This window comes from Lemur catta, chromosome 1 (assembly GCF_020740605.2).
Source record: "Lemur catta isolate mLemCat1 chromosome 1, mLemCat1.pri, whole genome shotgun sequence".
Classification (NCBI taxonomy): Eukaryota; Metazoa; Chordata; class Mammalia; order Primates; family Lemuridae; genus Lemur; species Lemur catta.
Window position 1 is genome coordinate 40433466 of NC_059128.1, and position 23103 is coordinate 40456568.

Genomic DNA, 23103 nt, shown 5'->3' on the forward strand with positions numbered 1-23103 from the left:
GATGCAAGACATGTGGAAAATCTAGCCCTGGGCTTAAACTCTATGGGCAATACAGCTCTTGCACGCTGTACACATTAACCTCTTATGGCTAGGGCAAAACACCTGTAAGACAGTGCAGGCCTGGATGCTTCACACAATGTCACTACCTCCAGGAACCTTATTGGTTTTCCCACACCAAATTCAAGGGTACAGCCTACTTCACAGACAACCCCACTCCTCCTTTCCACATCTCTTGATATTTTCTTTCTGGGATAAATAAGTCTGCTCCTGACTCCACACTTTATCCTCCCCTTCCACTAGGCCTTCCTCAGTCTGACTAATTTTCTTAGGGCTTCCTGACTCAATTGGTTGCAACAGTGTCAAGGGGAAGAAGCCTCTGGAGTCAGATGACACAGAATTCCCTCTTTTGATGCTTCCTTCTTCTCTTGGAGATCTGCCTATAATAAACCAGGAAAAGGTGGACAGTTGGGGATTGATGAGGCAAGGAGGCTAGACTGGCCTTTCAGCATTCAGTGTAACTAGGGAACTCAGAATATTTAATCTAAGGGAGAATGAACTTAGAGCACAGAGCTATCTTTGCACATGTGAACAATCACTAAGTGTGAGTGTGATACACCTTTCCTAAGTGATTCTGGAGTGAGGAAGCAGGACAGATTGATCCAAGTACCACACAAGTTTTAATAATTTTATATAAGAATCATATCTACAGATGTCTCAGATTGGAATGGGCAGCAATATGAACTTCCTGCTACTTCAAAGGCTAAAAGATGATGTTGAGGGAGGGGACACAGACTGATACGAGATTAGCCTGTGTCCCTTTGAACTTTTATTTTTTAAAAATTCAAACATATCTCCACGTAAAAAAATGACTCAATTCTTCTGAGGAACTTAGCTCTGAATACAGAGAACAGTGGCAAGAAGAGGTTGTCATATGGAAGGCAGGATTTGTTTCAGATGGCAGAGACCAGAGAACCTTTATGGGCAAATAACAGAGGAAAAAGGAGAGAGGTTAGTAATAGAATATCTGGCCTTCAGATCAACTTCCCAATGATTTGCTAAAAGCAGCCAGACAAGGCCTAAGGTAGCCTGACTCCCCCAGCCATTCATCACAGGTCACGAGCAGCCTCCTTAGTTTATCTCCATATGCCTTTGAAATACTGTTCGGTGTTTGTGCTACAAGGTAAAAAGCTTAGGAGGCATCACTTTTGATATTTCTCAAGCTCTAAAAGTGCATTTCATCTACTCATTTAAATATTTGAACACAGCTAAGTGTCACAGGCACTTTCTCAGGGCTAAGAGATACAGCAAAGAACCAAAGAGATAATTCTTGCTCTCATGGAGCTTACTTCCTGATGGGGGGATGAGGAGTAATAAAGTATTACAGACAAAAATACAGCACATTAGGGAGGGCAGGGGGGAAATTGCATTGTTAAGAAAGACCTCATGAGAAAGGTGAAATCTGGGCAGATTTCAAGATAGTGAAGGAGCAAGCCAAAGCTGATACCCTAGAGAGGAGAGTTCTAAGCAGAGAGGATAGAAAGTGCAAAGGCCCCTACTGTAGAAGCATAACTGCTATGTTCAAGAAGCAGCAAGAAGACCATAGCATTGCCTAACACGTATTTCAATGCTTAAGGGCACAAGTTACTTGTCAATGGTTATTTAGTATCTGAAAAGATCAGTGTTTTCAACCAATTATTAAAAAAACACCTTTCAACAAAAAGATAACACGTGTAAACTATGTAACACAGTAGCTAAAAAGGGAAACTAAAAAGTTAATTATGACTTTAAAATGTAACAGTTATAGTAAAAATAGAGGAATGCTCTTCTACCTTTAGTGCAGGTAGTAAGTCTGAAACCCTAAATGCTTGCCCTGTCCTTTTCAGCAATCCACAACCTTTTTGGCACCAGGCACCAGTTTCATGGAAGACAATTTTTCCACAGACAGGGGCAAGGGAATGGTTTTGGGATGATTCAAGCACATTACATTTATTGTGCAGTCAAACCTCTCTGCTAATGATAATCTGTATTTGCAGCCGCTCCCCAGCACTAATATCACCGCCTCAGCTCCACTTCAGACCATCAGGCCTTAGATTCTCATAAGGAGCGCACAACCTAAGATCCCTCGATGCACAGTTGACAGTAGGGTTTGGGCTCCTATGAGAGTCTAACGCCACATCTGATCTGACAGGACGCGGAGCTTATGCGGTGCTATGAGCCATGGGGAGGAGCAGCAAATACAGAGGAAGCCTCACTGGCTCACCTCCACTCACCTCCTGCCGTGCAGCCCAGTTCCTAGCAGGCCACGGACTGGCACCAATTTGTGGCCTGTGGCGTGGGGACCACAGCTTTATGTAATTCACAGCATTTGTGGGCACAGTTTACATTGCACAGAACCAGAAAAGACCCAGAGCTCCAATTAGAAAGGTTATACAAGCAACACAACCTACCTTATTTGATGGTTGCAGTTAATAGCCATGTTCTAAAGTATGTTGATCTGTAGTGATAACGAAATCTGTTAAAGCTCAATAAAAATCAGAACAAGTTTGAATAATAAGCATCCTTTTATTTGCTGACGCCATTACAAAAACTGATTACATTAGCAACAAAAAGTGTTTTCTTAAGTTGAAGTCAGAGGCAGTTACTCCCCAAAATGTTAAGTAAAACAGTGTATAACTTTAGTATTAAAATGTTAAATTTTACATTGTCTTTACCACTTTGATCTTCTGAACAATTTTATTGAGCAAAATAAGATAAAAGATTACATGTTTATTTTATCTTCAGGAATGTAAAGGTCTAATTATTCAAAGTTTTTATTATAAAACTAAACTCTGAAGGTGTCTACAGAGTTGGCTTTTTTTTTTAATTTTTCTCTCTTAAATCAGTAGTCTAACAAGGATTAGAAAAGACAAAACTCTGTTCAGTGTTTCTGACAAAGTAGAAAGGGTGAAAACATAAATAAGGCTTTAATTTGGCAAAATATAATACAATGCCTTTTTATCTTCGATGAACAGTTTTCCAATTACTTCACTCTGTAAAAGATCAGAAAGAAATTCATTTCAAAACAAAGTAACAAAAGGCAATCAGAAGACATTTGTCAAACACCGAAAGTACATAATCCATTTGATCTTGCATGGCGTTTTCACTAGGCTCAAAGCAATTCATACAAATGGTAATCAAAACAAGAGAAAAATCTCAGGATTCAGAAGCAATAAGCTTTTAGGTTGATACTTTAAAATGTGAGCCAAATCCAATTAGAAACCATTTAAGAGAACAACATTAGGTATCCATTTTTGTTAGTCCTACTCAAGAGAATTAAAGCTGAGTGAGTAGCACTGGAGAGAGAGAATGAAATTTATAACTCTTCACCCATGAATAAATATCAGATACAGATTTTCTGAGGTCATATGAAGCTTTCCAAATCAGATGACTAAAGAAACTATACTTCAAAAGCCATCAGAAACTAAAAGGAGTTAATCAAACATAACATGTAAATTTTGATTTGAGTCCTGGTTTGGAAAAAATAGCTAGAAAGCTATTTGGGTATAGCTATTAAACCTAAAAATCTGTTTTGGGTACAACTAGGGAAACCTGAGAATAGGTTTAATATTGGATATTACACAACCATTGTTTTATCTTTCTGGATATAATAATGGAACTATGGATTGGTAAGACAATGCATTGTTCTTAGGAGAGGCATGTTAAAGTGTTTAGGGATAAAATGTCATGATAACTGAAATTTACTGTCAAATGGTTTAACATCAACAAAATATGTATAGACATAAAGAAAGAGATGAAGCAGGTGTTTACGGGTGTTGTATTACTCTTTTAACTTCATGTGTGAAATTTTTCACATAAAAAGTTGAGAAGAAAAGCAGCAATTAGAAAGTTAAAAAGCAAAGTTATCACTAGCTATGGTTTTCTCTGCTTAAAACAAGATTAATGTTAGATCAGAAAGTCTGGATAGCCCACTGGTACATCAAACTCAACACATTACAGAAAACAAAATCCCAATTCATATGAAAGCCAAGTGTTAGGTGTAGAAATAAAAGATAGTTTTTATCTGAACATTAACACACCTAGCTTCATCTGGGCAATACTGTCAGTCTCTCCAATTCATTACTGACAAACTAAACTTTAGGAAAAAGTCAGAATTGACTGAAGAAACTTGTAAGTGCTGGCAACAGGGATTAGACAGAATAAGGAGAAAAGAAAGCAATGATCAAATGGATCAAGGCACAAAGTACCTGAATTGGGAGAAGAAAGGCACTGATTAAGAGCACAAGCCCTGGACTCAGATGACCTTGATTTAAATCCCAACTCACCCAGTTATTAGCTGTGTGACCTTGGGCAAGTTATAAAATCTCTTTGGGTCTGCTGTAAAATGGGAATAACAGGAACAACAATAATACCTATCTACCCTAACACACAGGATTATTGCAAAGATTAAGAGTTACCACGTGTTAGAAGCATGTTTATGCTTACAGGCATACTCATGAAATGCCATCCAGTAAAATTATCCTCCTCCCTCCACAGGACTCTACAAACTGGTTCTGAGATAACGAAATGTGGGATAATGAAGTTTTCTCATTTGGTCAGAAATACACTTAGAAACAAAGCAAATGTGAAACATTTAAAATAGTTATCTGGGAATAAAAAAAATATACTATAAAATACCAGTATTGCCAATCATCTTAATCAATCTCCCAAAGAAAGAGGGGAGATGGCAGCTGCCTTTTTTTTTTTTTTTTTGGCTGAAGGGGGAGGGATAAATAGGAAATGGGAAAGATTTCCAAAAGAAAAGAAAGGTTAAGGTTTTTACAAATTAAAGATATAAAGTTAAATACATCTACCCTGACAGCACTCAGAAATGCTAAGTACTGTGTATCAGGATTTAGAAAAACTAAATTACTGCCTATCATCTCACTTTTGTTTTTAAAAACAGCTTTTCCCCTTATTGAATATGTACAGCATTACACAATTCATATGTACTTGTAATGTATACTTTTAAAAAACGAAGTTTCTTGATATCAGATATATTAGTATTAACCCATTACCTACAATCTAATGATTAAGAAATTTATATTTTCAATTTAACCATGTGGTAGTAGTTTTAATAAAGTGCATGAGAGGGAAAATACATTCAGCAAAAATGATGGCAAAGGATTAAAAGGTTGAGGGTAACACAAACATTTAAAGGGTATAAAGAAGAGCTGTCAGAACCAAGGGATACATACATAAGGAAGAGTTATCAATGTCAATGCTAGATAGAGCCTAAGGAAGGAAACAGTTCACAAGTGCCTGGTGGACCTCTAATTTCATATAATCTATCCTATCATTCATGATACACTACTGTCAACCACCCTTTCACTTGCCAAATTTGGACTTACGTCCATCAGCTAACAAAATAATGTTGTGCTATCACTTAAGAGAGCTGCCTGCCAATTAACCACGTTGTCAGGGTTACATATTTAACAAAGTGCTAGAATTTGATAAATCAAGAAGAAAAAAACCTGATAAACTCAAGTGTCTTTACCAATGATTAGCGTAAGTCTCAGCTGTAATATGATTAAAGCAAATGTGGAAACAGGCAAGCTAAAAATGGTTCCATAAAGACTTAAAAATGAATAGATCATATGTTTAGGAAGAAAAAGAAAATATTAAAGAACATCTATGAGATGCTAGAGAGAGAATGACAAGGTCTAAAGGCACAGGGTAATAGATAATCTTATACTTTTTTAAGCTCTCTAGAAATGATGCCCATATAACACAAAGGTCTACTGACTAACTCTGGCATATTTATCATATTTCATAACTATTTTCAGTATCTCATATGCAAATGAAGAACATGTATTAGATCTAGCAATTGGGAAATCATTAATGATTTTAGCAAAGATGATTTCGTTGGGATGGCAGGGAAAGAAACCATTCTAGAGTAGATACAGAAATTAATAGCAAGTTAAGAAACAGATACTCTCAAACAGTAAAGTAAAAAATTAGGGTGGTAACCTGAAGGAAGTACAAAGTTAAAATAAGACATTTGAGCACATTTCCAAGACTGAACAGAGGAGCCTATAAAGACAGGAGGAAAGCTGAAGTCGGGAAGGAGAGTCGGAAGAGTTTCCCTGTAAAGCAGGAAGCCAGGTTATTTCCTAACTTGGAAGGGGAAAAAATGTGGCAGAAGTTTCACATTAGGAAACTGGAGAGGTTAGCAATACCAAAGATAAAAGATTGAGAAGAGGTATAATTACTTCTGCTGATATGTTAAAGAAAGAGCTGGGTTTATTACCTGGAAAGTCTTTTTTAGAAGTAACTGACCTAAATTAGTATTTTAAAGGAGAGCATATGCTAAGGTAGGCCAAAGGACAATAAGTTTACAAAAGTGAGACAGAATGCTCCAGTAACATCAAAATCTAAGTCCATCCCAACTCTTCTAGGATACCTAACCTATTCCTGAGGCCTTTGTATGGCCATCACAGTCTTCTGTATGGGTTCTGAGAAGAACAATTCAGTGATGAGTTGCCCCAGGATACCATGACTATTTCAGAGCAAATAGCCTCAAAAGAAGAGTATCTGTAGTATCCCATGCATATCTGAATATTCCAATTACCATTGGCAATGTGACTTAAGTCATTTATAAGATAAGCAAAACCCAGGTAATAAAAAAAAAAAAAAACCCATTCACTAGCTGGAATACACAGCATTTTTAAATGCTACCAAATCTCACCTTTCCAAAGTACTATAAGCAATAAAAGCTCAACATGATTAGGTTAATGATGGGTTTATTTGCCCTCAAGTAAAACTCTCAACATTAAGAGTTAAAGAATGAATTTCTTAGATTACCTACCAAAAAAACAAACTCAAATAAAACCCAGGTTCCAATTTAAAGAAATTGTGATGACTTCATGTTCAGTACTGCAATCTTACCTTGTAAAAATGTTATGGTCACTTTATTTTGGGAGAAAGGGAGGAAGGAAAAAACAACACAGACACTTTCCCTGAATTAAGATCAAAATTAACAGAGCAGTTCCAGACATTATGGCAATGAACAAAACCCAGGTAGCCCAGTTACAAGAGAGTCTGTTTGATTAAGGTCAAATGAGGCAAAGGTAAAGGATTTTTCCCCCTTCCAAGCTACAAGACCTTCAAAATATACACAAGACGGAAATAAAGATCCAAGAAGCTAAAGTTTGTCATCTGGAAGTTCTGAGAGAGATAAACAGGGAATATTTCCTCTAGTGAAATCAATCAAAGTATCTTTTATTTATTACATAGACACACAGTATGTCAATTACCCATGAATAGACAGTGATACTTCAGTTATCCTTACCTAAGCCCTGGTAGTGTTCTTTCTCCTTTGTTAGCTGTTGGTTTACTGCCTGAAGCAACTGCTGTAGCTGTGTTACAGTCTGGTTTAGACTTACAGATATTGTCTCCTTCTCAGAAGACTCCTGAAAAGAAAATGGAAGTGACAAAAAACTGCATGCATGAGGAAAAGGAATTAGCAACCAAAACCAGAAAATATTTTATTGCTGTTTTAAATACAAACAAAAAAAAATATGATGAATTACATGAAAATCAACAATAGCAAAAACCACACAGAAATACTGTTTGCTAACTAGCAGTACAAACTAGTTGGCACCAAAGAAAACTGTTATAAATGTTGTCACCTGGCCATAGAGCAAAGAAAACTTTACAGAATCTATGAATATCAGAAATTAATCCATTTTTTCTTTCAGAAAAAAAAACTTGCCCAGCAAATAAGAGCACATTCAAAATAGTAAAAATAGTAAACATATATTGAGCTCTTACTAAGTGTCAGGCACTGCTCTGCTACACACTACTTTAAATGTTTTATTTATTCCTTTCAACAGCCCTACAAGATAGGTACCATTATCGTTGCCTTTTACAGATAGGGTAACTGAAGCACAGAGTGGCTAAGGAATTTGCCCAGTCGCATGGCTACTAAGTGGTGGGGCCAGAATTCAAATGCAGGCAGTCTAGCTGCAGAATCCACATGCTTTAGCAGTACACCATAATACTCTCAACACAAACCTTAAAATTAACATAATATCTCACTAAGCTGAAGTGAAAACAAACATCAATGAAACACTGCCTTTTAGAGATAGGACATTTTGAAGGAAAGATGATCTCCAGTGAAGAGTGCAACGTAACTGAATGGAAGCACATTTTTCTAGTAAGAGATGGATCTTACACATTTTTCTTCTTCACACAGTTTACAAGGTAATTAGCCCAGAGTTTGGGGTTAAAGAAAATACATACCATTTCTGAGGAAACATCACTATTCTCAATAACAGTAGTGTCTCCAGCAGCTTTTACTATTTTTGACTGGATAAGCTCCAGTGACTGTTGGGCCTGTAAGGAAAGCAATATGATAGCTACTAAATAACACAACTAAGAAATAAATACATACAAAATGAGTGATTTTGTTACATGCTTTGTAGAAGATTAGCTCCTCTCAAAATACAATGAAGTTTTTCCCCCCAAATGAAAATAGCTTTAACCATCACTAGATTGTAAGAACACTTGCTGTTTTAAAAAATTCAAGCCATACAAAAGCTGTATAAAGAAATTAAAAACAGAGATAACCACAGTTGATATTTAGGTTACTATTAGTCTAGATTAGGGGTTAGCCAAATCTGGCCCACAGCCTGTTTCTGTACAGTTCACAGATAAGAATGGTTTTTACTTTTTAAATAAAAGGGTTACGTTAAAGAAACAAAGAATATTTGAGAGAGACCATATGTGGCCCACAAACCCATTTTTGACCCCTAGTCTTGTTTCTTCTCTGTACATACTATGCACTTGCAGAAAATTTCATGTAAGTAGGTTTTAATGTACATGCTGTTTTATACTTGCCTGTTTTACAAATTGTTTTGTTAACTTTTTTTAGCCAATGAATATGCATATGCATTTCCAACTGAGTGTTGCACAGTACTTCTATTGTACAGATATGGGGCACTTAACTGTCACCTATCACTGCTATTTCAGATATCATAAATAACATGGCATATCTTTGAGCACCTATTTAACATCTTTAAAGTACTTTCTGAGAAACTACATTGCTAGGCTAAAACCGTGTTTTATATTATGATCTAGAGGTCAAAAATTAAAATCACGTACCAAAGTAAACTGACTGCTCAACCTTGACAGTGTATTATCTATCAAAGTCTGTTCTACAACAAACTTCCTAAGTTCACATTTTATCTACACAAAGATAATATGAAGCATTTCTGGATTCCTAGACTTTCATATAACAACAATTATAAGCCCATAAACATACAGACTCAACAAAAACAATTCTTTCAACTTTTTAAAAGGAGTCGTGTTTTTAAAATGAGATACTTTTAAAAACCTATTAGACTATCAAACATTTAAATGTTTGACAGTGTCCAATATTGGTGAGGGTACAGGAAAACAGGTATTCTTATACCAGGTTGGGAGGAACATAAATTACTATTGAATTTTTGGGATTCAGTTTACAATAACTATCTAAATGTAAGATGTGCATACCCCTTACTCCTGCAATTCCAAAAAAGTTAGTTATTTTATTAATGACTATAACTCCCATAAATACTACCATAGCTCTTAAAGCAGCTTTGAGATACGCATATGTGATTTTTACTAAAAATCTCAAGAGAATTATAATCTGTCAATCTAATACAAAGAATAAGAAATGCAATACTAAAAATTATCCATTTGCATGTGAGATTAAGAAAAATGTACAAAGAAATAAGTGAAGAGAAATTTCTGAAAAACGAGAAATTTATACACCTTCTAGTTTTATACAAAAGACCAAAAAAACATGTAGTTTGTAAATGACTACATGGTCAAATCCCAATTTAAAAGAAAATATGGATGTAACCAAATTTTAATGAATAACTCCAATTAAATTTAAAATCCTACTCTATAAGTTATAAAACAATTAATAATATAAATGCGATGAAATAATGAAATAAATTAAGAATCACGGAAAAACCAAAAAATTTAGTTCCAAAAAGTAACTGTAAAACAAACAGCTTAAATTTAGAAACAAGTTAATATAATGATGCAAAAGAATAAATCCAGAATTAGCAGTGTGTTTGCTTAAGAATCAAGGCACAACATAAGCTCATGATATTCCATCTCTAGGGCAAGTAGTGTCTTACCTTATGCAAATCACCAGCTACCTTCTGTCTTTCATTTTGTTCAGTTCTAAGTTTTGTGAGTGTTTCATTTAACTGTGTCTTCAACTGTAAAAATAAAGGAACACCGCTACTAGCTTAATTTGCATCCTTCTTTGATTATGCTGATACCTCTAGGACTAAAAAATGAATGGTATTGCTAACAGTTACTGTGCACAGTGAACTAGCCAATATGCTGCACCAGATATATAAGAAAAGCTTAGCAGTGCAGGTTCCCATTTGTAAAGCTAAATATAAGAAAAGCTATAGAAATGAACTAGAGTTCAGAGTAGAAAATTGCAAATGCAAAAACAAAACCATCAAATTCCAGTAAAGTGCCTTTAAAAAGTATCACTATTCATATACAGTAGTTATTGAAATTATTTTTAATTAAAAGGCAAATAATACTTTACCCATTCATTTTTAAAGGCTTTCTTAATCTATATAATTCAATTTAAAAGAGTCAATTGTGTAATATTTTAAGACATTAAACAGAAGATTGCAAATCCAATAAAATAAAAACTCCAAACATTTTAAATGTTCACCACCTTTTAAGATTTCACTAAAGAGAGCAGTGCAAGACTACACTGGCCTAAATTACACCAACAAAAAATGTCTTAAGATATGCTTCTCAATAATCAACTTGTCAAAAAAGTTCTATAGAACTCTAGTGCCAATATATAATATGTCTCTTCTCTGACAACTCTTCTGATTAAATATGAACAAGAGAAATGGACTACATTGCCAAAAATATAACTTTCTTATTACATTCATCAAGTTAGTTGTTTCTGCTTCCCACTAACAGGCATAACTTTCCAAACAGTTCTGGAGACCCAAGACGGGGAAATATAAGACAGTGACATTTAAAACTGGAGAGAGAATTAATGGGGCACGTTCCACTTGGAAATTTTATCTGGGGAACTCCATTTAAATGCCCAAATCATTTTTGTCCCTTTACTTAACTCTGAGTTTTAATACTCTACGTCAGAGAAATTAAACTTTTGGCTCAAGAACACACAAAGTACAGACAGGCAAACAAAATTATTTTATCTTAAAATGTGGCGACAGTTATCCTCCCTGAGCAAAGACTAAAATAAAGATTCCAAATTCAAGATAAAAAAAAGAAAAGCAAATGCCACTCAAAATGGTCTCTTGACAGAAGTAGAAGGGCAAGAAATACAAAGAGAGCATCAGGCTGAATGGAGATGCCATCATAATCCTTTGTGTTTGATGTTACTGTTAAGTCAGCCACCACTGAGCACTAAAGTTAAAAAGTAAAATCTCCAACAACTAGTTAGAAATAACTTTTTAAAAACATATTATAGGGTAAGGGCCTACAGCTGTGTCATACCACAATCCTGATCTGTGTAATGTTGAGCAACCATATGTATAAAACTAGTCTTACATTGCAGTGGGAATGCATTCAATTAAAGTAAAACATTGGTAAATAAAATAAATATTTTATAAAAAATAAAGAGGTGTAGGGGAGTGTGTGTATGAATGTGTGTAGGGTTCTATGTGTATACAGGTTAAGCATGCCTAATGTGAAAATCTGAAATCCAAAAATCTGAAACTTTGAGTTTGAGTGCCGAATGACACTCAAGCAAAATGTTCACTGGAGCATTTCTGATTTTGGATTTTCAGATTAGGAATTCTGAACCAGTAAATATATAATGCAAATATTCCAAAATCCAAAAAAATCTGAAACATTTCTGGTTGCAAGCATTTTGGATAAGGAACACTCAACCTCTATTTCGTACAGTCTTACTCTGAAAATGGATTCCCCATAAAGCACTGCCTTAACATAGAAGACCAACCACAAACGAATGAGTTAAGAAGTTTTCTTCGGTACATACAGTAGTGCTAAAGAGAAAATTCCAAGCTAAGCAGGGTTAACTTTGGGTTAGGAGAAAACTTACTGTAATCTTCTGAGAGCTTATTCAGATTTTTTTTTTTTTTAAATCTAATCCTGTGCTGTAACAATTTTTAATTCACAGTAAGATATAACGATTGAAACAGAGAACAAGATGGCCATATTTGTCCAATAGCTAAGCTTGTCACAGTGTAAATTTCTAGAAATTTTAAAAATTGGAACACAGGGTACTATGTCTTAAGACATTTAGCTAATTTTAGTTATCTCAAAATCTATGCTCTTAGTAATATACTGATGACAAAGAATTTTATAAGCTTTGATATTTTTTAAAATTTATAGAAAGACTAGCTAAACTGGAAACTTGATTACTGTCCTTGAATGAAGAGTATGTATCTTTAACCTTCAATAATCTCCCAAGTAGGATAATAATAGGCCCAGTTAACCCTCATAGTCTGAGAAGAGAATCTTCATAACTCAGCCAACGTTTGTGTCATTTCTTTATTCACTGAAAACAGTGCTGCTTGAGAAATTAGGTTTTATAAAACATGGAAATTTTTGAAACAGATTTGGAAGCCAAACATGCCATTGTTAGAAGCTAAGAAAAGAAGGATCGCCCTAGGAGTCAAGAAAAGAAAGATCATCTTAGAGGAGTCATCAGAATATATATGAAGATTATCTTTAACTTACAAAAATGCCAAGCTAAAGATGTTAGCAAGGAAAAAAAAGTTTGGATGGTTTCTCCACATGTCAACACAAGTGTTTTCAGAGCCTACTTGATACCCAGTGGAGGACAAGCTTCTTACCAAATTTAGCTCTTCATTCTGTCTTACTGCTTCAGAATATGAATCATCAAGTTTTTTCTGCAATTCAGTCAACAGATCTTTCAGCTGCAATGAAGTTTAGAGTTTAAGATTGATCTCCTTATGACATCCCATGTTTTGTATACTACTCGGAAGCTCTGCCACAAACAACTTATACTGAAATATCACTCTGTAATAATCTTAATTGAATTGAGACGCAAGTTTAAAAAAATTCTGTTGTAAGTACCTCTCTGACTTCTGTAACATATGTAGATCGTTCAATTTCTGCCTTCTCTAGTTCCATTTCCAAATGTTCTCGTTCTCTTCTTAGCTAGCAATGCAAGAAGGAAAAGTTAACACACTGAAGACTTCCTTTTATGTTTCCCCACAATGAAAAGTTTTGACATTTATGAACGTAAAACTGTATCAATTCAAGCACCACCCAAGAATTAACAGCATAACTGTTATCATTAGATAAAGTAATCTTAAAGATCTTCAGACAATTCTTAAAGCTAAAAATGAGTCCACAGGTTGCAAATCAAATGATCAATTAACATACATTTTCAATATCCTTATTTTCTCTTCTTAATCGCTCTAGCTCTTGTTCTGAAGATGTAAATGATGACTGCATCTGAAACGTGAACAATTACATGACTAAGTAAATCACCAAGGATATAAGAGGTCTCTACCTTATAGAATTTTGAATCAATTAAAAAACATTTCAGAAGTTTTGAAATGCATCTCACTTAAAGTCACACTGAATTTTTAAAAACCCTAAAAATGAATCACATTTAACTTGACGTAAATGATGACTGCATCTGAAACGTGAACAATTACATGACTAAGTAAATCACCAAGGATATAAGACGTCTTTACCTTATAGAATTTTGAATCAATTAAAAAACATTTCAGAAGTTTTGAAATGCATCTCACTTAAAGTCACACTGAATTTTTAAAAACCCTAAAAATGAGTCACATTTAACTTGATTTAAATTGTGGTCAAAACCTATTCATCTCATCTGAAAATGCTTAATTTTTTATTAGCAATTAACTGACAATCGGCTGTATTTAATACCCAAATGCATTAACAGAGTACCATCAGCAACTCTAATTTCTGCAATGTTGGTCCAAGAAAATAAGTAACAGATGGCACTCTTTAATACACTCAAGAAATGGGAGAAAAATTAAGGTTGCACAGTAACACTCATGTCCCATGAATAGAAGAATGACTTAATAACTTTTTCTTAAATTCTATAGCATGGGTTAAATACCAATGTTTTATAACTAATTATTTTAACTTCAAAATATTAAGGGGGTACAAATGTTTTAGGTTACATGGATTGCTTTTGTAATGCTTGAGTCCCAGCTATAGGTGCGCCCATCACCCAAATAGTGTTCATTATACCCATCAGGTAGGTTTTTGCCCTTCCCTTCTCCCTCCCTCCCCCCTGGTTGTTTTCCACTGAGTTTTACTTCCCTCTGTGCACATGTTTGCTCAATGGTTAGTTCCAATTTAATAGTGAGTACATGTGGTGTTTGTTTTTCCATTCTTTAGATATTTCACTTAGGAGGAATGGTCTCCAGTTCCATCCAGATTGTTGCAAAAGGTATTAATTCGTCTTTTTTATGGCTGAGTAGTACTCCATGGTATAGATATACCACATTCTATTAATCCACACATAAATTGATAGGCATATAACTAATTTTGAACCCAGAATTCTTCACCTTAACGTTATCACATAGTAGGTTCTATAGCTAGCACTTTACATTCTATATCATTACCCTTCAGTCATACTCTAAAAACCAGTGATTTTCCAACTTGGGTGGTCATCAGAATCCCCTGAAGGGCTCATTAAAACACACATTGCTACCCTCCCTCCGCCCCCACTCTCCTGCCACAGTTCAGATTCAGTAGCTGGTTTGAGGCCCAATAACATGTATTTCTCACAGGTTCCTAGGTGATGCTGATGCTGATGCTGCTGGTCCAGTCCCCACAATGAGAACCACTGCTCTCAGGTTTTCCTTTGTAAATACCTGTTTAATAGTCTTTTGTGATTCATCAACCTTAACTTTCCATTTATTTTCTTCTTGCTCCACACTTCTCTGTAGCTTCTGTAAAATTCCTTCCTACAGACAAAAGTATAGTTGTTTTGAAAAAGTCATGTTCTAATGCCAAGATAAACTATTTGGGCCATGAAAGAATGTTAATGATTTATAAAGAAAATCAAAATGTAGATTAAAAATCATTTCCTACTGTTTCTGCAAGGACGGATTTGTATTTTTCACATTCTAGCTGTAACAATGTGTGCATTTCATCAGCTTCTTTTAACTTGTGCTCTAGAACCTACAAAGAATGAAATAAAGAAAAATTCTGTAATTTTATCAGAAAGTTTTGTGCTTCAAATTTGTTTCAGTACTTAATGGTATATTATGGTAAGTGCTTTCTAAGTGTTTTATACTGAAACTCTATTTCAACCTTTCTAAGTAGGAATGAAGTTCAATGACCTTTTTGGGTCATTCGGTTTTTACTAATAAAACTAAGTCTGCTTATTCCAAATATATTAAACAATTTTGTAATAAATAGGCTTGCTACTCTTTAGCCAGGTGTAAAGTCAAAGCAAACCCACATGTGAAGTTAAGGTCATAATACCTATGCTAAACACATGGGAAAGGGACTTTTATTCACGCCACTTAAGATACAAGAAAACAGCAATAATAAATCCCTCCAATTTCAGTAACCAAGGATAAAAACCCAGGGATTAGGGCGGTTGGGAGCAGGGAGTAAACTCACAACTAATGGACGCGGTGAGTATTGTAGAGGGGAAGGGCATGCCTCTAATCCTCGCTTGAGTGAGGCAAAGACATAAAATGTAACCAAAATGTTTGTACCCTCATAATATCCTGAACTAAAAATTAAAATAAAAAGGATAAAAATCAATCTGGTTTCTGAATACTTCTCATGATGTATTTGAGGATGCCTCAACAAACCAGTGAAATTCCACCTACCTATCTCAATTGATCTTTACTTTTTAAAACTAGGCTAAAAAGAAAGTAAAGGATAATTAAAATATTTAGTTTTAGAAACAATTAAGAGTTAAAGAAATGGCAAACATTAGTTTTGAACACAAATCAAATGCAAGGAAGACTCACAGTATTTCCACTAAAATTTACACAAAATGAAACCCCCTTAACACTTTCTCAAAAGATCACTATTCTACTAGTAATACAATCTTTATCTTTTCCAAACTCAAGAAGACAAATCCTGATTTGCTTCTTTTGCCCATGTTTGATTAAAATGTAGATAGTTCATTTCTTGAACTAACCTCAACCTCCTCTGAACCTGAAGTTCCAGCCATGCATTCTCTTGCCTTCTTTTCAAATCCATGTAACCATTCACTGTAACTCTGTGGGGGAGAAAAATCAAAATCAATTTCTAAAAAACTATCTAAATGAAACAGATCAAACATTTAAAATAACCAAATCAGACAATTATAAAAGAAACCTACATAGATAAACACCACCCTGCTAGAAATTGCAAAGAATAACATAACTATTGCATAAGTTGAACATAACTCATACCTGAAAATAAACACTAAAAATATACCTACGTGCTACCATCAAAATAAAATCTTACCTGTTCTGACCAAAAATATTTGCAACTGAATTCTGGAGTTACAGGTAGAAAATCTGGGCTTAAATATGGCTTCTACTACTTACTAGCACAAAGACTAATAAACTCAATCTTTAAAACACAGAAAATCCGAGAGTAATTTTTCAAAAAAATTTTTCAGGCCAGGCACAGTGGCTCATGCCTATAATCCTAGCACTTTGGGAGGCTGATGCAGGTGGACTGCTTGAGCCCAGGAGTTCAAAACCAGCTTGAACATAGCCTGACTCCACCTCTACTAAAAACATAAAAATTAGCCAGGCATGGTGGCACATGCGTATAGTCCCAGCTACTCAGAGAGTGCAAGGCAGGAGGACTGGATCGCTTGAGCCCAGGAGTTTAAGGTTATAGTGAGCTATGATGATGCCACTGTACACTAGCCCAGGCAACAGACCCTGTGTCAAAAACAAACAAACAAAAAACAAACGTTTTTTCAGGTAAAATGGTTCTCAAAAACTAAGTATTTTGAGTTCATAAAGTGAAACTTCAACCGAAGATATTGTATTTAAAGGATTTCAAATTCTCTGAAGGTGATACAGGGATGCTGAAAATGTTTCATTCAGATTAAGAAATATATATTATAAAGTATTTTTAAAATCATAATGAGAAATGATATGCATACATTTCAATGCAATAAAAACTTAATTTGTGCTGACATGCTAGCTCATATAAACAATACATATATTACAGTTTTAGCAATTACTCAATTTTATATTATTCTAAATTATTGATGCTTATCTGAACTTTAAACTCTGATAGAATATTTGTTAAATACTTAAAATCAAATTTCCTCTTATTCCTCTTAAGTCTTTGGTTTAATTAATTTTAAGAAAAAGTAACTCTCATAAAATTTCTATTAACTTCTATAATATAAAGCTTTACTTAAGTGGCTGAATCAGGATTCTCAATAAACTATCAAATAAGAATAAAAAACAAAAGTGGATGCTGAAATCACCCCCTAGTATAATACCTTTAATATCTAATTAGTTAAAAGAAAAAACCTCTCCATTTAACATTCTCACATTATAAATCTGACCAAGACTAACTGTATGCTATTAAAATTCTACTTAACATCTTCAAATACGGGGACCCAACAAATTAAAATCAGATAAAAAAGTGATTTAGTTGCTTAAAGTTTATAAATCTCCCTCTGGGTCTTTAGGTCATATAGTTTAGATCTCTCCTATGTTGATCTGCTACGGAAAAAAGCAATAGCAAACAGTAAAAAACAAATGCATATGAAGAAAAGGCAAATAATATCATCCAGTCTTATGGTGATTTATAAATATTTATGGTGTCAAAAAGATCTGGTGACTGAGGGTAGGTAGCGTTACTGCAAAGAATGAATTTATTGGATATGCTAATTATTCTGACCTGATCACTATACATCACATGTATCAAAACATCCCTATGTACCTTGTATGTGTAATTGTCAATCTAAAAAATAAAATTAAAACTTAAAAAAAATTTAACACTGGTGATCTTAAATGATCTTTGAAGAAGAGAAATCACCAATATTATTAACTCTTAGCTCATAAAATATTGCCAAATAAATACATCCTCAAATATTATTTCCATTAATAAAATATAAAGTTGAAACAAAAATAGGTTATGGCCACAAAGGAAAAAATATAAAATATTTTAACAGTAACTCCTTCTCTTAGGTTCAATGTAAGCAGTGGATCTATTAATATATGTTTACCCAGTGCAAGATATTTCATCAGTTCAACTCAAAGTGGCAGACAGCTACTAAACTGATCAAATCTGAATGTATTCTCAATAATTACAATGGAAATAAAAGAATCTTCTTTCCTTACTTAAAATGTAGGCTATATATAGATATAATCTAAGAGAGCAAGCAGCTAAACTCAGACAACACACAGAACAGGCCATTAAGTTTACTTACACCACCTCTAGCACTCACACCTAGAGGAGCCAGAGCTCCTTGGAAAAGGAGTTGATTCTAAGCTTGGAGCAGGAAATACATCTGATAAATGAAGAGCATCTTGTCATATGACAGAGTGTAGAAGCTATTACAGTTTAGCAGTATTATGTCAAAAGGACTCGGTAACCAGCCCAAATAAGCTCCAAAGGGCCAAAGGATAGCAAGCAGACATTACAGATCTCCTGAAGAAAGTGCATAACACCCCCTATGAAGTAAGTGGTCTTGCCCTCACTCTACCCTACCCCCAAAATACTGAGCCTGAATCTGATCAGGGACTCTACTGACTACCAATTTATAGGATACACAAAGGATACAGGAACATGCTGACACCAAAGAGATGCAGTCAACTAAATCCAAACTGTGAAAAACTGCATAGGAAACCACCAGGTTTAAAAAAACGACCAGGTTTATTCCACAATCAGTGGAATAAAAGTATCTAAGAAACATCTTAAACCAGTCATATGTTGACTTTATTTGGGTCCTGATTAAAACCAACTACAATCAATCATTGAATTAAAATAGACAATTTATATTACAACTGGAAAAATGCAGACTAGATATACAAAATTAAGGATGTAATATATAATATAGTATTTAATGTAATAATAGTATTTCTTAAAAAGATGCTTATCTTTTAGAAATATGTGCCAAAATATTTACAGAGGAATGCTCAAACATCAGAATTCCTTCAAAATAATCTAGGTAATACAGGGTGGGAAGTAAAACAAGATTGTTTGTGTACTGATGCCATGTATTTATAATTGATAAAGTAAGATAGAGGGTACATTGGGCTTCATTATGCTAGTCTCTCTACTTTTGAACAGTTTTCCATTAAAATAAAAAAAGACCTACACTCTATTTTAGGAAACTCACATGCACACTCATCAGCTTTCTCTGCCCTTGAATATTTACTGTATTAATTCTCTGATCCAAAGTAACTTTTCTCTCCCACTTAAAATATGTACAACCTCAAATAAAGCAAGTTGTTCTACATTATCCACCAGACTTTTGCTTGAAGAAATTAATAGATGCCCAAATCTTGAGTTTTAAAACCCGAAGATGCTGGTTCATAGTTTCAAATACATTAAGAAATAAAGTGATGCTAAAACTAAAAAACAACTGCTTAAAATTAAGTTCTGTTTTGAAGAAAGCCATTAAGAACATTACAGTAATGGTTTTATTAAACATTAAGAAATATTTCTTACCCAAATATAATGTTTATAATCCTCTAAACAATGTCTCATATGTAAATTTTATACAATACAAAAAAAATCAGACAAATAAATAAAAATGAGTCTTGAATCAAGTTATTTATCTTAACTACTCAAAAGTACCCTAGGTTAATAATGGGAAATATTAGAATTAGCACACTATTGAAACAAAGTGCTGCTATTAAAAAACAATAAATTAGTCTTACCAAATTAGAAGGGACAGACACCTTTGGAAATAATTTTCTAAGAACTTCTTTAGCTTCCAACTCAACAGCTTCCACGTGTTGCTGTCTTTCCTAAAGCAGAAGATGAACCAAATCAAACTTACAAGATTACAGAATTTCTAAAAAAGAAAGAAAAAGCTATGGTCTTTTAAGTTCTAAGGGAAGAAAAAGTTTTTAAAAATTATTGTAATACTGACAAATGTTAAAATCTCCCATTTTAAGATATTAAAATGCTTCCATAAGAAAAAATCTGCAAAATCTCTAAAGCATCCTAAATAGAAAACAATGTCTTAGCAATATCTGACAATATGGACATTTTCCTTGGCATTGGAAATCAAATGATTTGCCTCTTCAGGAACAATTTAAAAACACACATAAACACATAAAGAACATTTCTTACAGCTAAAACTTTATAAACTATACTAAAAAATGTTGCTCAGATGCATGTAACTGAGGCTTACTGGCTGGTAAATCTTTAAAAAAAAACTGCATCACTCACGGACTATCATGTCATGGGATTAAAATGGCAATTTTCAGTTCTAGCTTCAAGGTTAAGTGAAGCTATTTAGGCTAAACAAAGCAAAAAAGAACAATCAAAATTTGATGAGTGGCAGGAATGGGAAAAAGAAGAAACAGAATAAGGAAAAACTGATGGCATATTACATCACTAATGCCAAGTATCAAGAAGACTAACTCTGACACTTGTACATGGACTCTGTCAGCTATAAATTTGAAGACAGGTATACAAATGTGTAAGTTCAAACTTGCTGGTTTTAAATTCAAGTCTAATGGATGTCAATTATAAACTAAAAACCACGGTTTGTCAAAATTAGGGTAATGACTTGATCAAATGCAAAAAAACAAATCTAATATTCAAACTATCTTCAGAAGATAAAAAATGACATCTATAAAAATTTACATCTAAACCAGGTCAAGAAAATCATCTCAAAGCAACGCTCAAAGTTCAACAGTTGACAAGAAAGCAAGCAAGCTAGCAACATCTCAACCATATCTTTCCCCTACCATTTAGGTGTGAATGTTGAAATCTATTACTGATTCAAGGTACATACACTTCAATTTAAGAAAACCTGATCACATGAAAATCTAAATTTACACAATTAAAAAGCTGGAGATTTCATCATATTCTATACACACAAAAAGCTGTTAATTAAGGATTAGTGGCAGCATTTTTAAAATAGATGTTTTAACAAGGTATTTGCAAGAATTCAATAAAGTCCACGAATTTTCAGGAATACACCTAACTGTATAAGGTATATTCATTCATTCAAGGAAAATAATTAGATTTCAGAGACATTAAGAGGTAATTTTCATTATTTGACCAGAGAAGTGCCAGAACAATTTTTAAAGAAGACCAATTAGGGAAAGATATTACGAAACAGAAGCTCTTTAAAAACTTCCCAAGGAGAAAACACTAAACTAAAGGAAGTGTCTAACTTGTAATCAAGAGCCACAAAGATGAAAAGTTACTTTCTTCCTGTACTAACAATTTCAGTTAAAAAGTTTTCATTTGACACAGTAGTTCCGCTGTAGATACCAATTTTCATTCTACTTTAATATCTGGAAAAATCTAATATTGAAAATTGCATTACTATAATTTCCTTACCATTTTTATCTAAGTGAAATGTATAAAGTATCTTTCATATAAACCTGTCATTTATAGGAGCTCAAGAATATTTACTACTTACAAAAATAATCCTAGAAAGACAGTATATCATCCTCTGTTACATTTTAGATAAGTTGACTGTTACTTATTTTTAGCATCTACAACACTGAAAGTGTTTTAGATAGTTCCTTCTCCTTGCAGCACAATTTGTGGCACTGGGTCAATGAATGTCACTTTACACCTATGCTATCTAAGGACTGTCTAAATTCTATTGAAATATAGAAGACAATAAGGCATCAAGCACAAATTCTAGCTTTCTTCTGGAATCATAATATGCAAGAATGACTATGGCAAATGGCAAATAATTTCTTGCAGGAATGTCATGAATAGCAACCTTCCTAGATACTTAATCTCACTAACAAAAGCAAACAGGTAGCTCTTAGGGAAAAGCAAAATTAAGAGAAAAAACCAGAAACCATACCAGAACCCTCATTGCTGACATTAATGACTGTACAATTGCAATCACTCAAAACAAAACGATAGTTTCCTACCTGGCCTAGATTATTTCTATTCTCTGGCCTAAATTTCTGTGGTCCCAATATATACCAGCTGTCTCAAATTTAAGTTTTAGCGAAAATTACAGCCAGGTAAATGAGTATACAGGTAAACATAAATCCATTATACTAAAAGAAATAAAACTACAAACATACTTGATAAAAAAAAAAACATGCAAAACTATTTTGTGCTAAAAAAAATTCCTTCAAATATCACTAAGATTTGTATTTAACACATTGCCACACCAAAAAAACCAGAAACTTTTCCTTAGGGCCACAGTGTTTTATTATAAAAATAGAATAAGAACTTCAAGTGTAATTTAAAGGTAAACAAATAGAAAAACAAAATTTACTGACTTGTATTCATTTAATCCATGTTTTTAGAATTAAACTGTCAATATTAATTATAACAGTAAGAACATCAAGTAAGATTTTTATATGGTTCACAAAGGCCCCAGCATCAACCCCAGAATGAGTTAAATAAATACAACTCTCATGGCAGTTAATGTGTTAAATTCAATAGATTGCCTTAACACGCAAAATACTTTCAGAATGCTGAAATTAATTATATAGGTTCCTTCATTTACCCATCTGCAAAATTCAATGCTTCCGTTCCACATTTTTTGTTGGCGGGAATTTTCAAAATACTTCACTGAACTGGTTGGCAAAATGAGTTCTCTCAATCTTTAAAAACAACTTCTCCATTAAAATTCATTAGAAAAATTCATACCCGATGGAACAACTTGAGCTCAAGGAGAACATCCTCCATTGTTTTGAAGACAGGTAGATTATGTCTAAAACATGTTAAGACATACTATGTCTAAACAGAGTATTTCACACACACTGATCAAGAAAATTCTCTCTTGATCCTAACACTTCATACTAAACACAAAACATGCATCATTATTATCCAGTAATATATAAAGTTTAAGTCCACCACCTCTAAGGAACCATGCCCAGCAACAAAGCCAAAATTGATCCCTTTCCTGTATTTCTTAAGACTGTCCACATTTTTCCATCTTAT

The 23103-nt window shown here is 33.9% G+C and overlaps 1 protein-coding gene across 6 annotated transcripts in view; it reads right to left on the reverse strand.

Moving 5' to 3' along the window:
- Nucleotides 1–2542: 2542 nt before the first annotated feature.
- KTN1 (kinectin 1) overlaps nt 2543–23103 on the reverse strand; it is a 98568-nt gene continuing 78007 nt past the window's right edge. For 3 of the 6 annotated variants that reach the window (XM_045566624.1, XM_045566647.1, XM_045566631.1), the window contains 11 exons: nt 19884–19973; nt 16178–16258; nt 15109–15198; nt 14889–14981; nt 13414–13485; nt 13102–13185; nt 12858–12941; nt 10167–10250; nt 8281–8373; nt 7328–7448; nt 2543–3029 (listed from right to left, as the gene is read on the reverse strand). In XM_045566624.1, coding sequence (XP_045422580.1) covers nt 3025–3029; nt 7328–7448; nt 8281–8373; nt 10167–10250; nt 12858–12941; nt 13102–13185; nt 13414–13485; nt 14889–14981; nt 15109–15198; nt 16178–16258; nt 19884–19973 — 897 coding nt within the window. In that variant the 3' untranslated portion in view covers nt 2543–3024. The remainder of the gene's footprint in view (nt 3030–7327; nt 7449–8280; nt 8374–10166; nt 10251–12857; nt 12942–13101; nt 13186–13413; nt 13486–14888; nt 14982–15108; nt 15199–16177; nt 16259–19883; nt 19974–23103) is intronic. The other 3 variants (XM_045566657.1, XM_045566639.1, XM_045566665.1) reach the window with 2 other exon arrangements.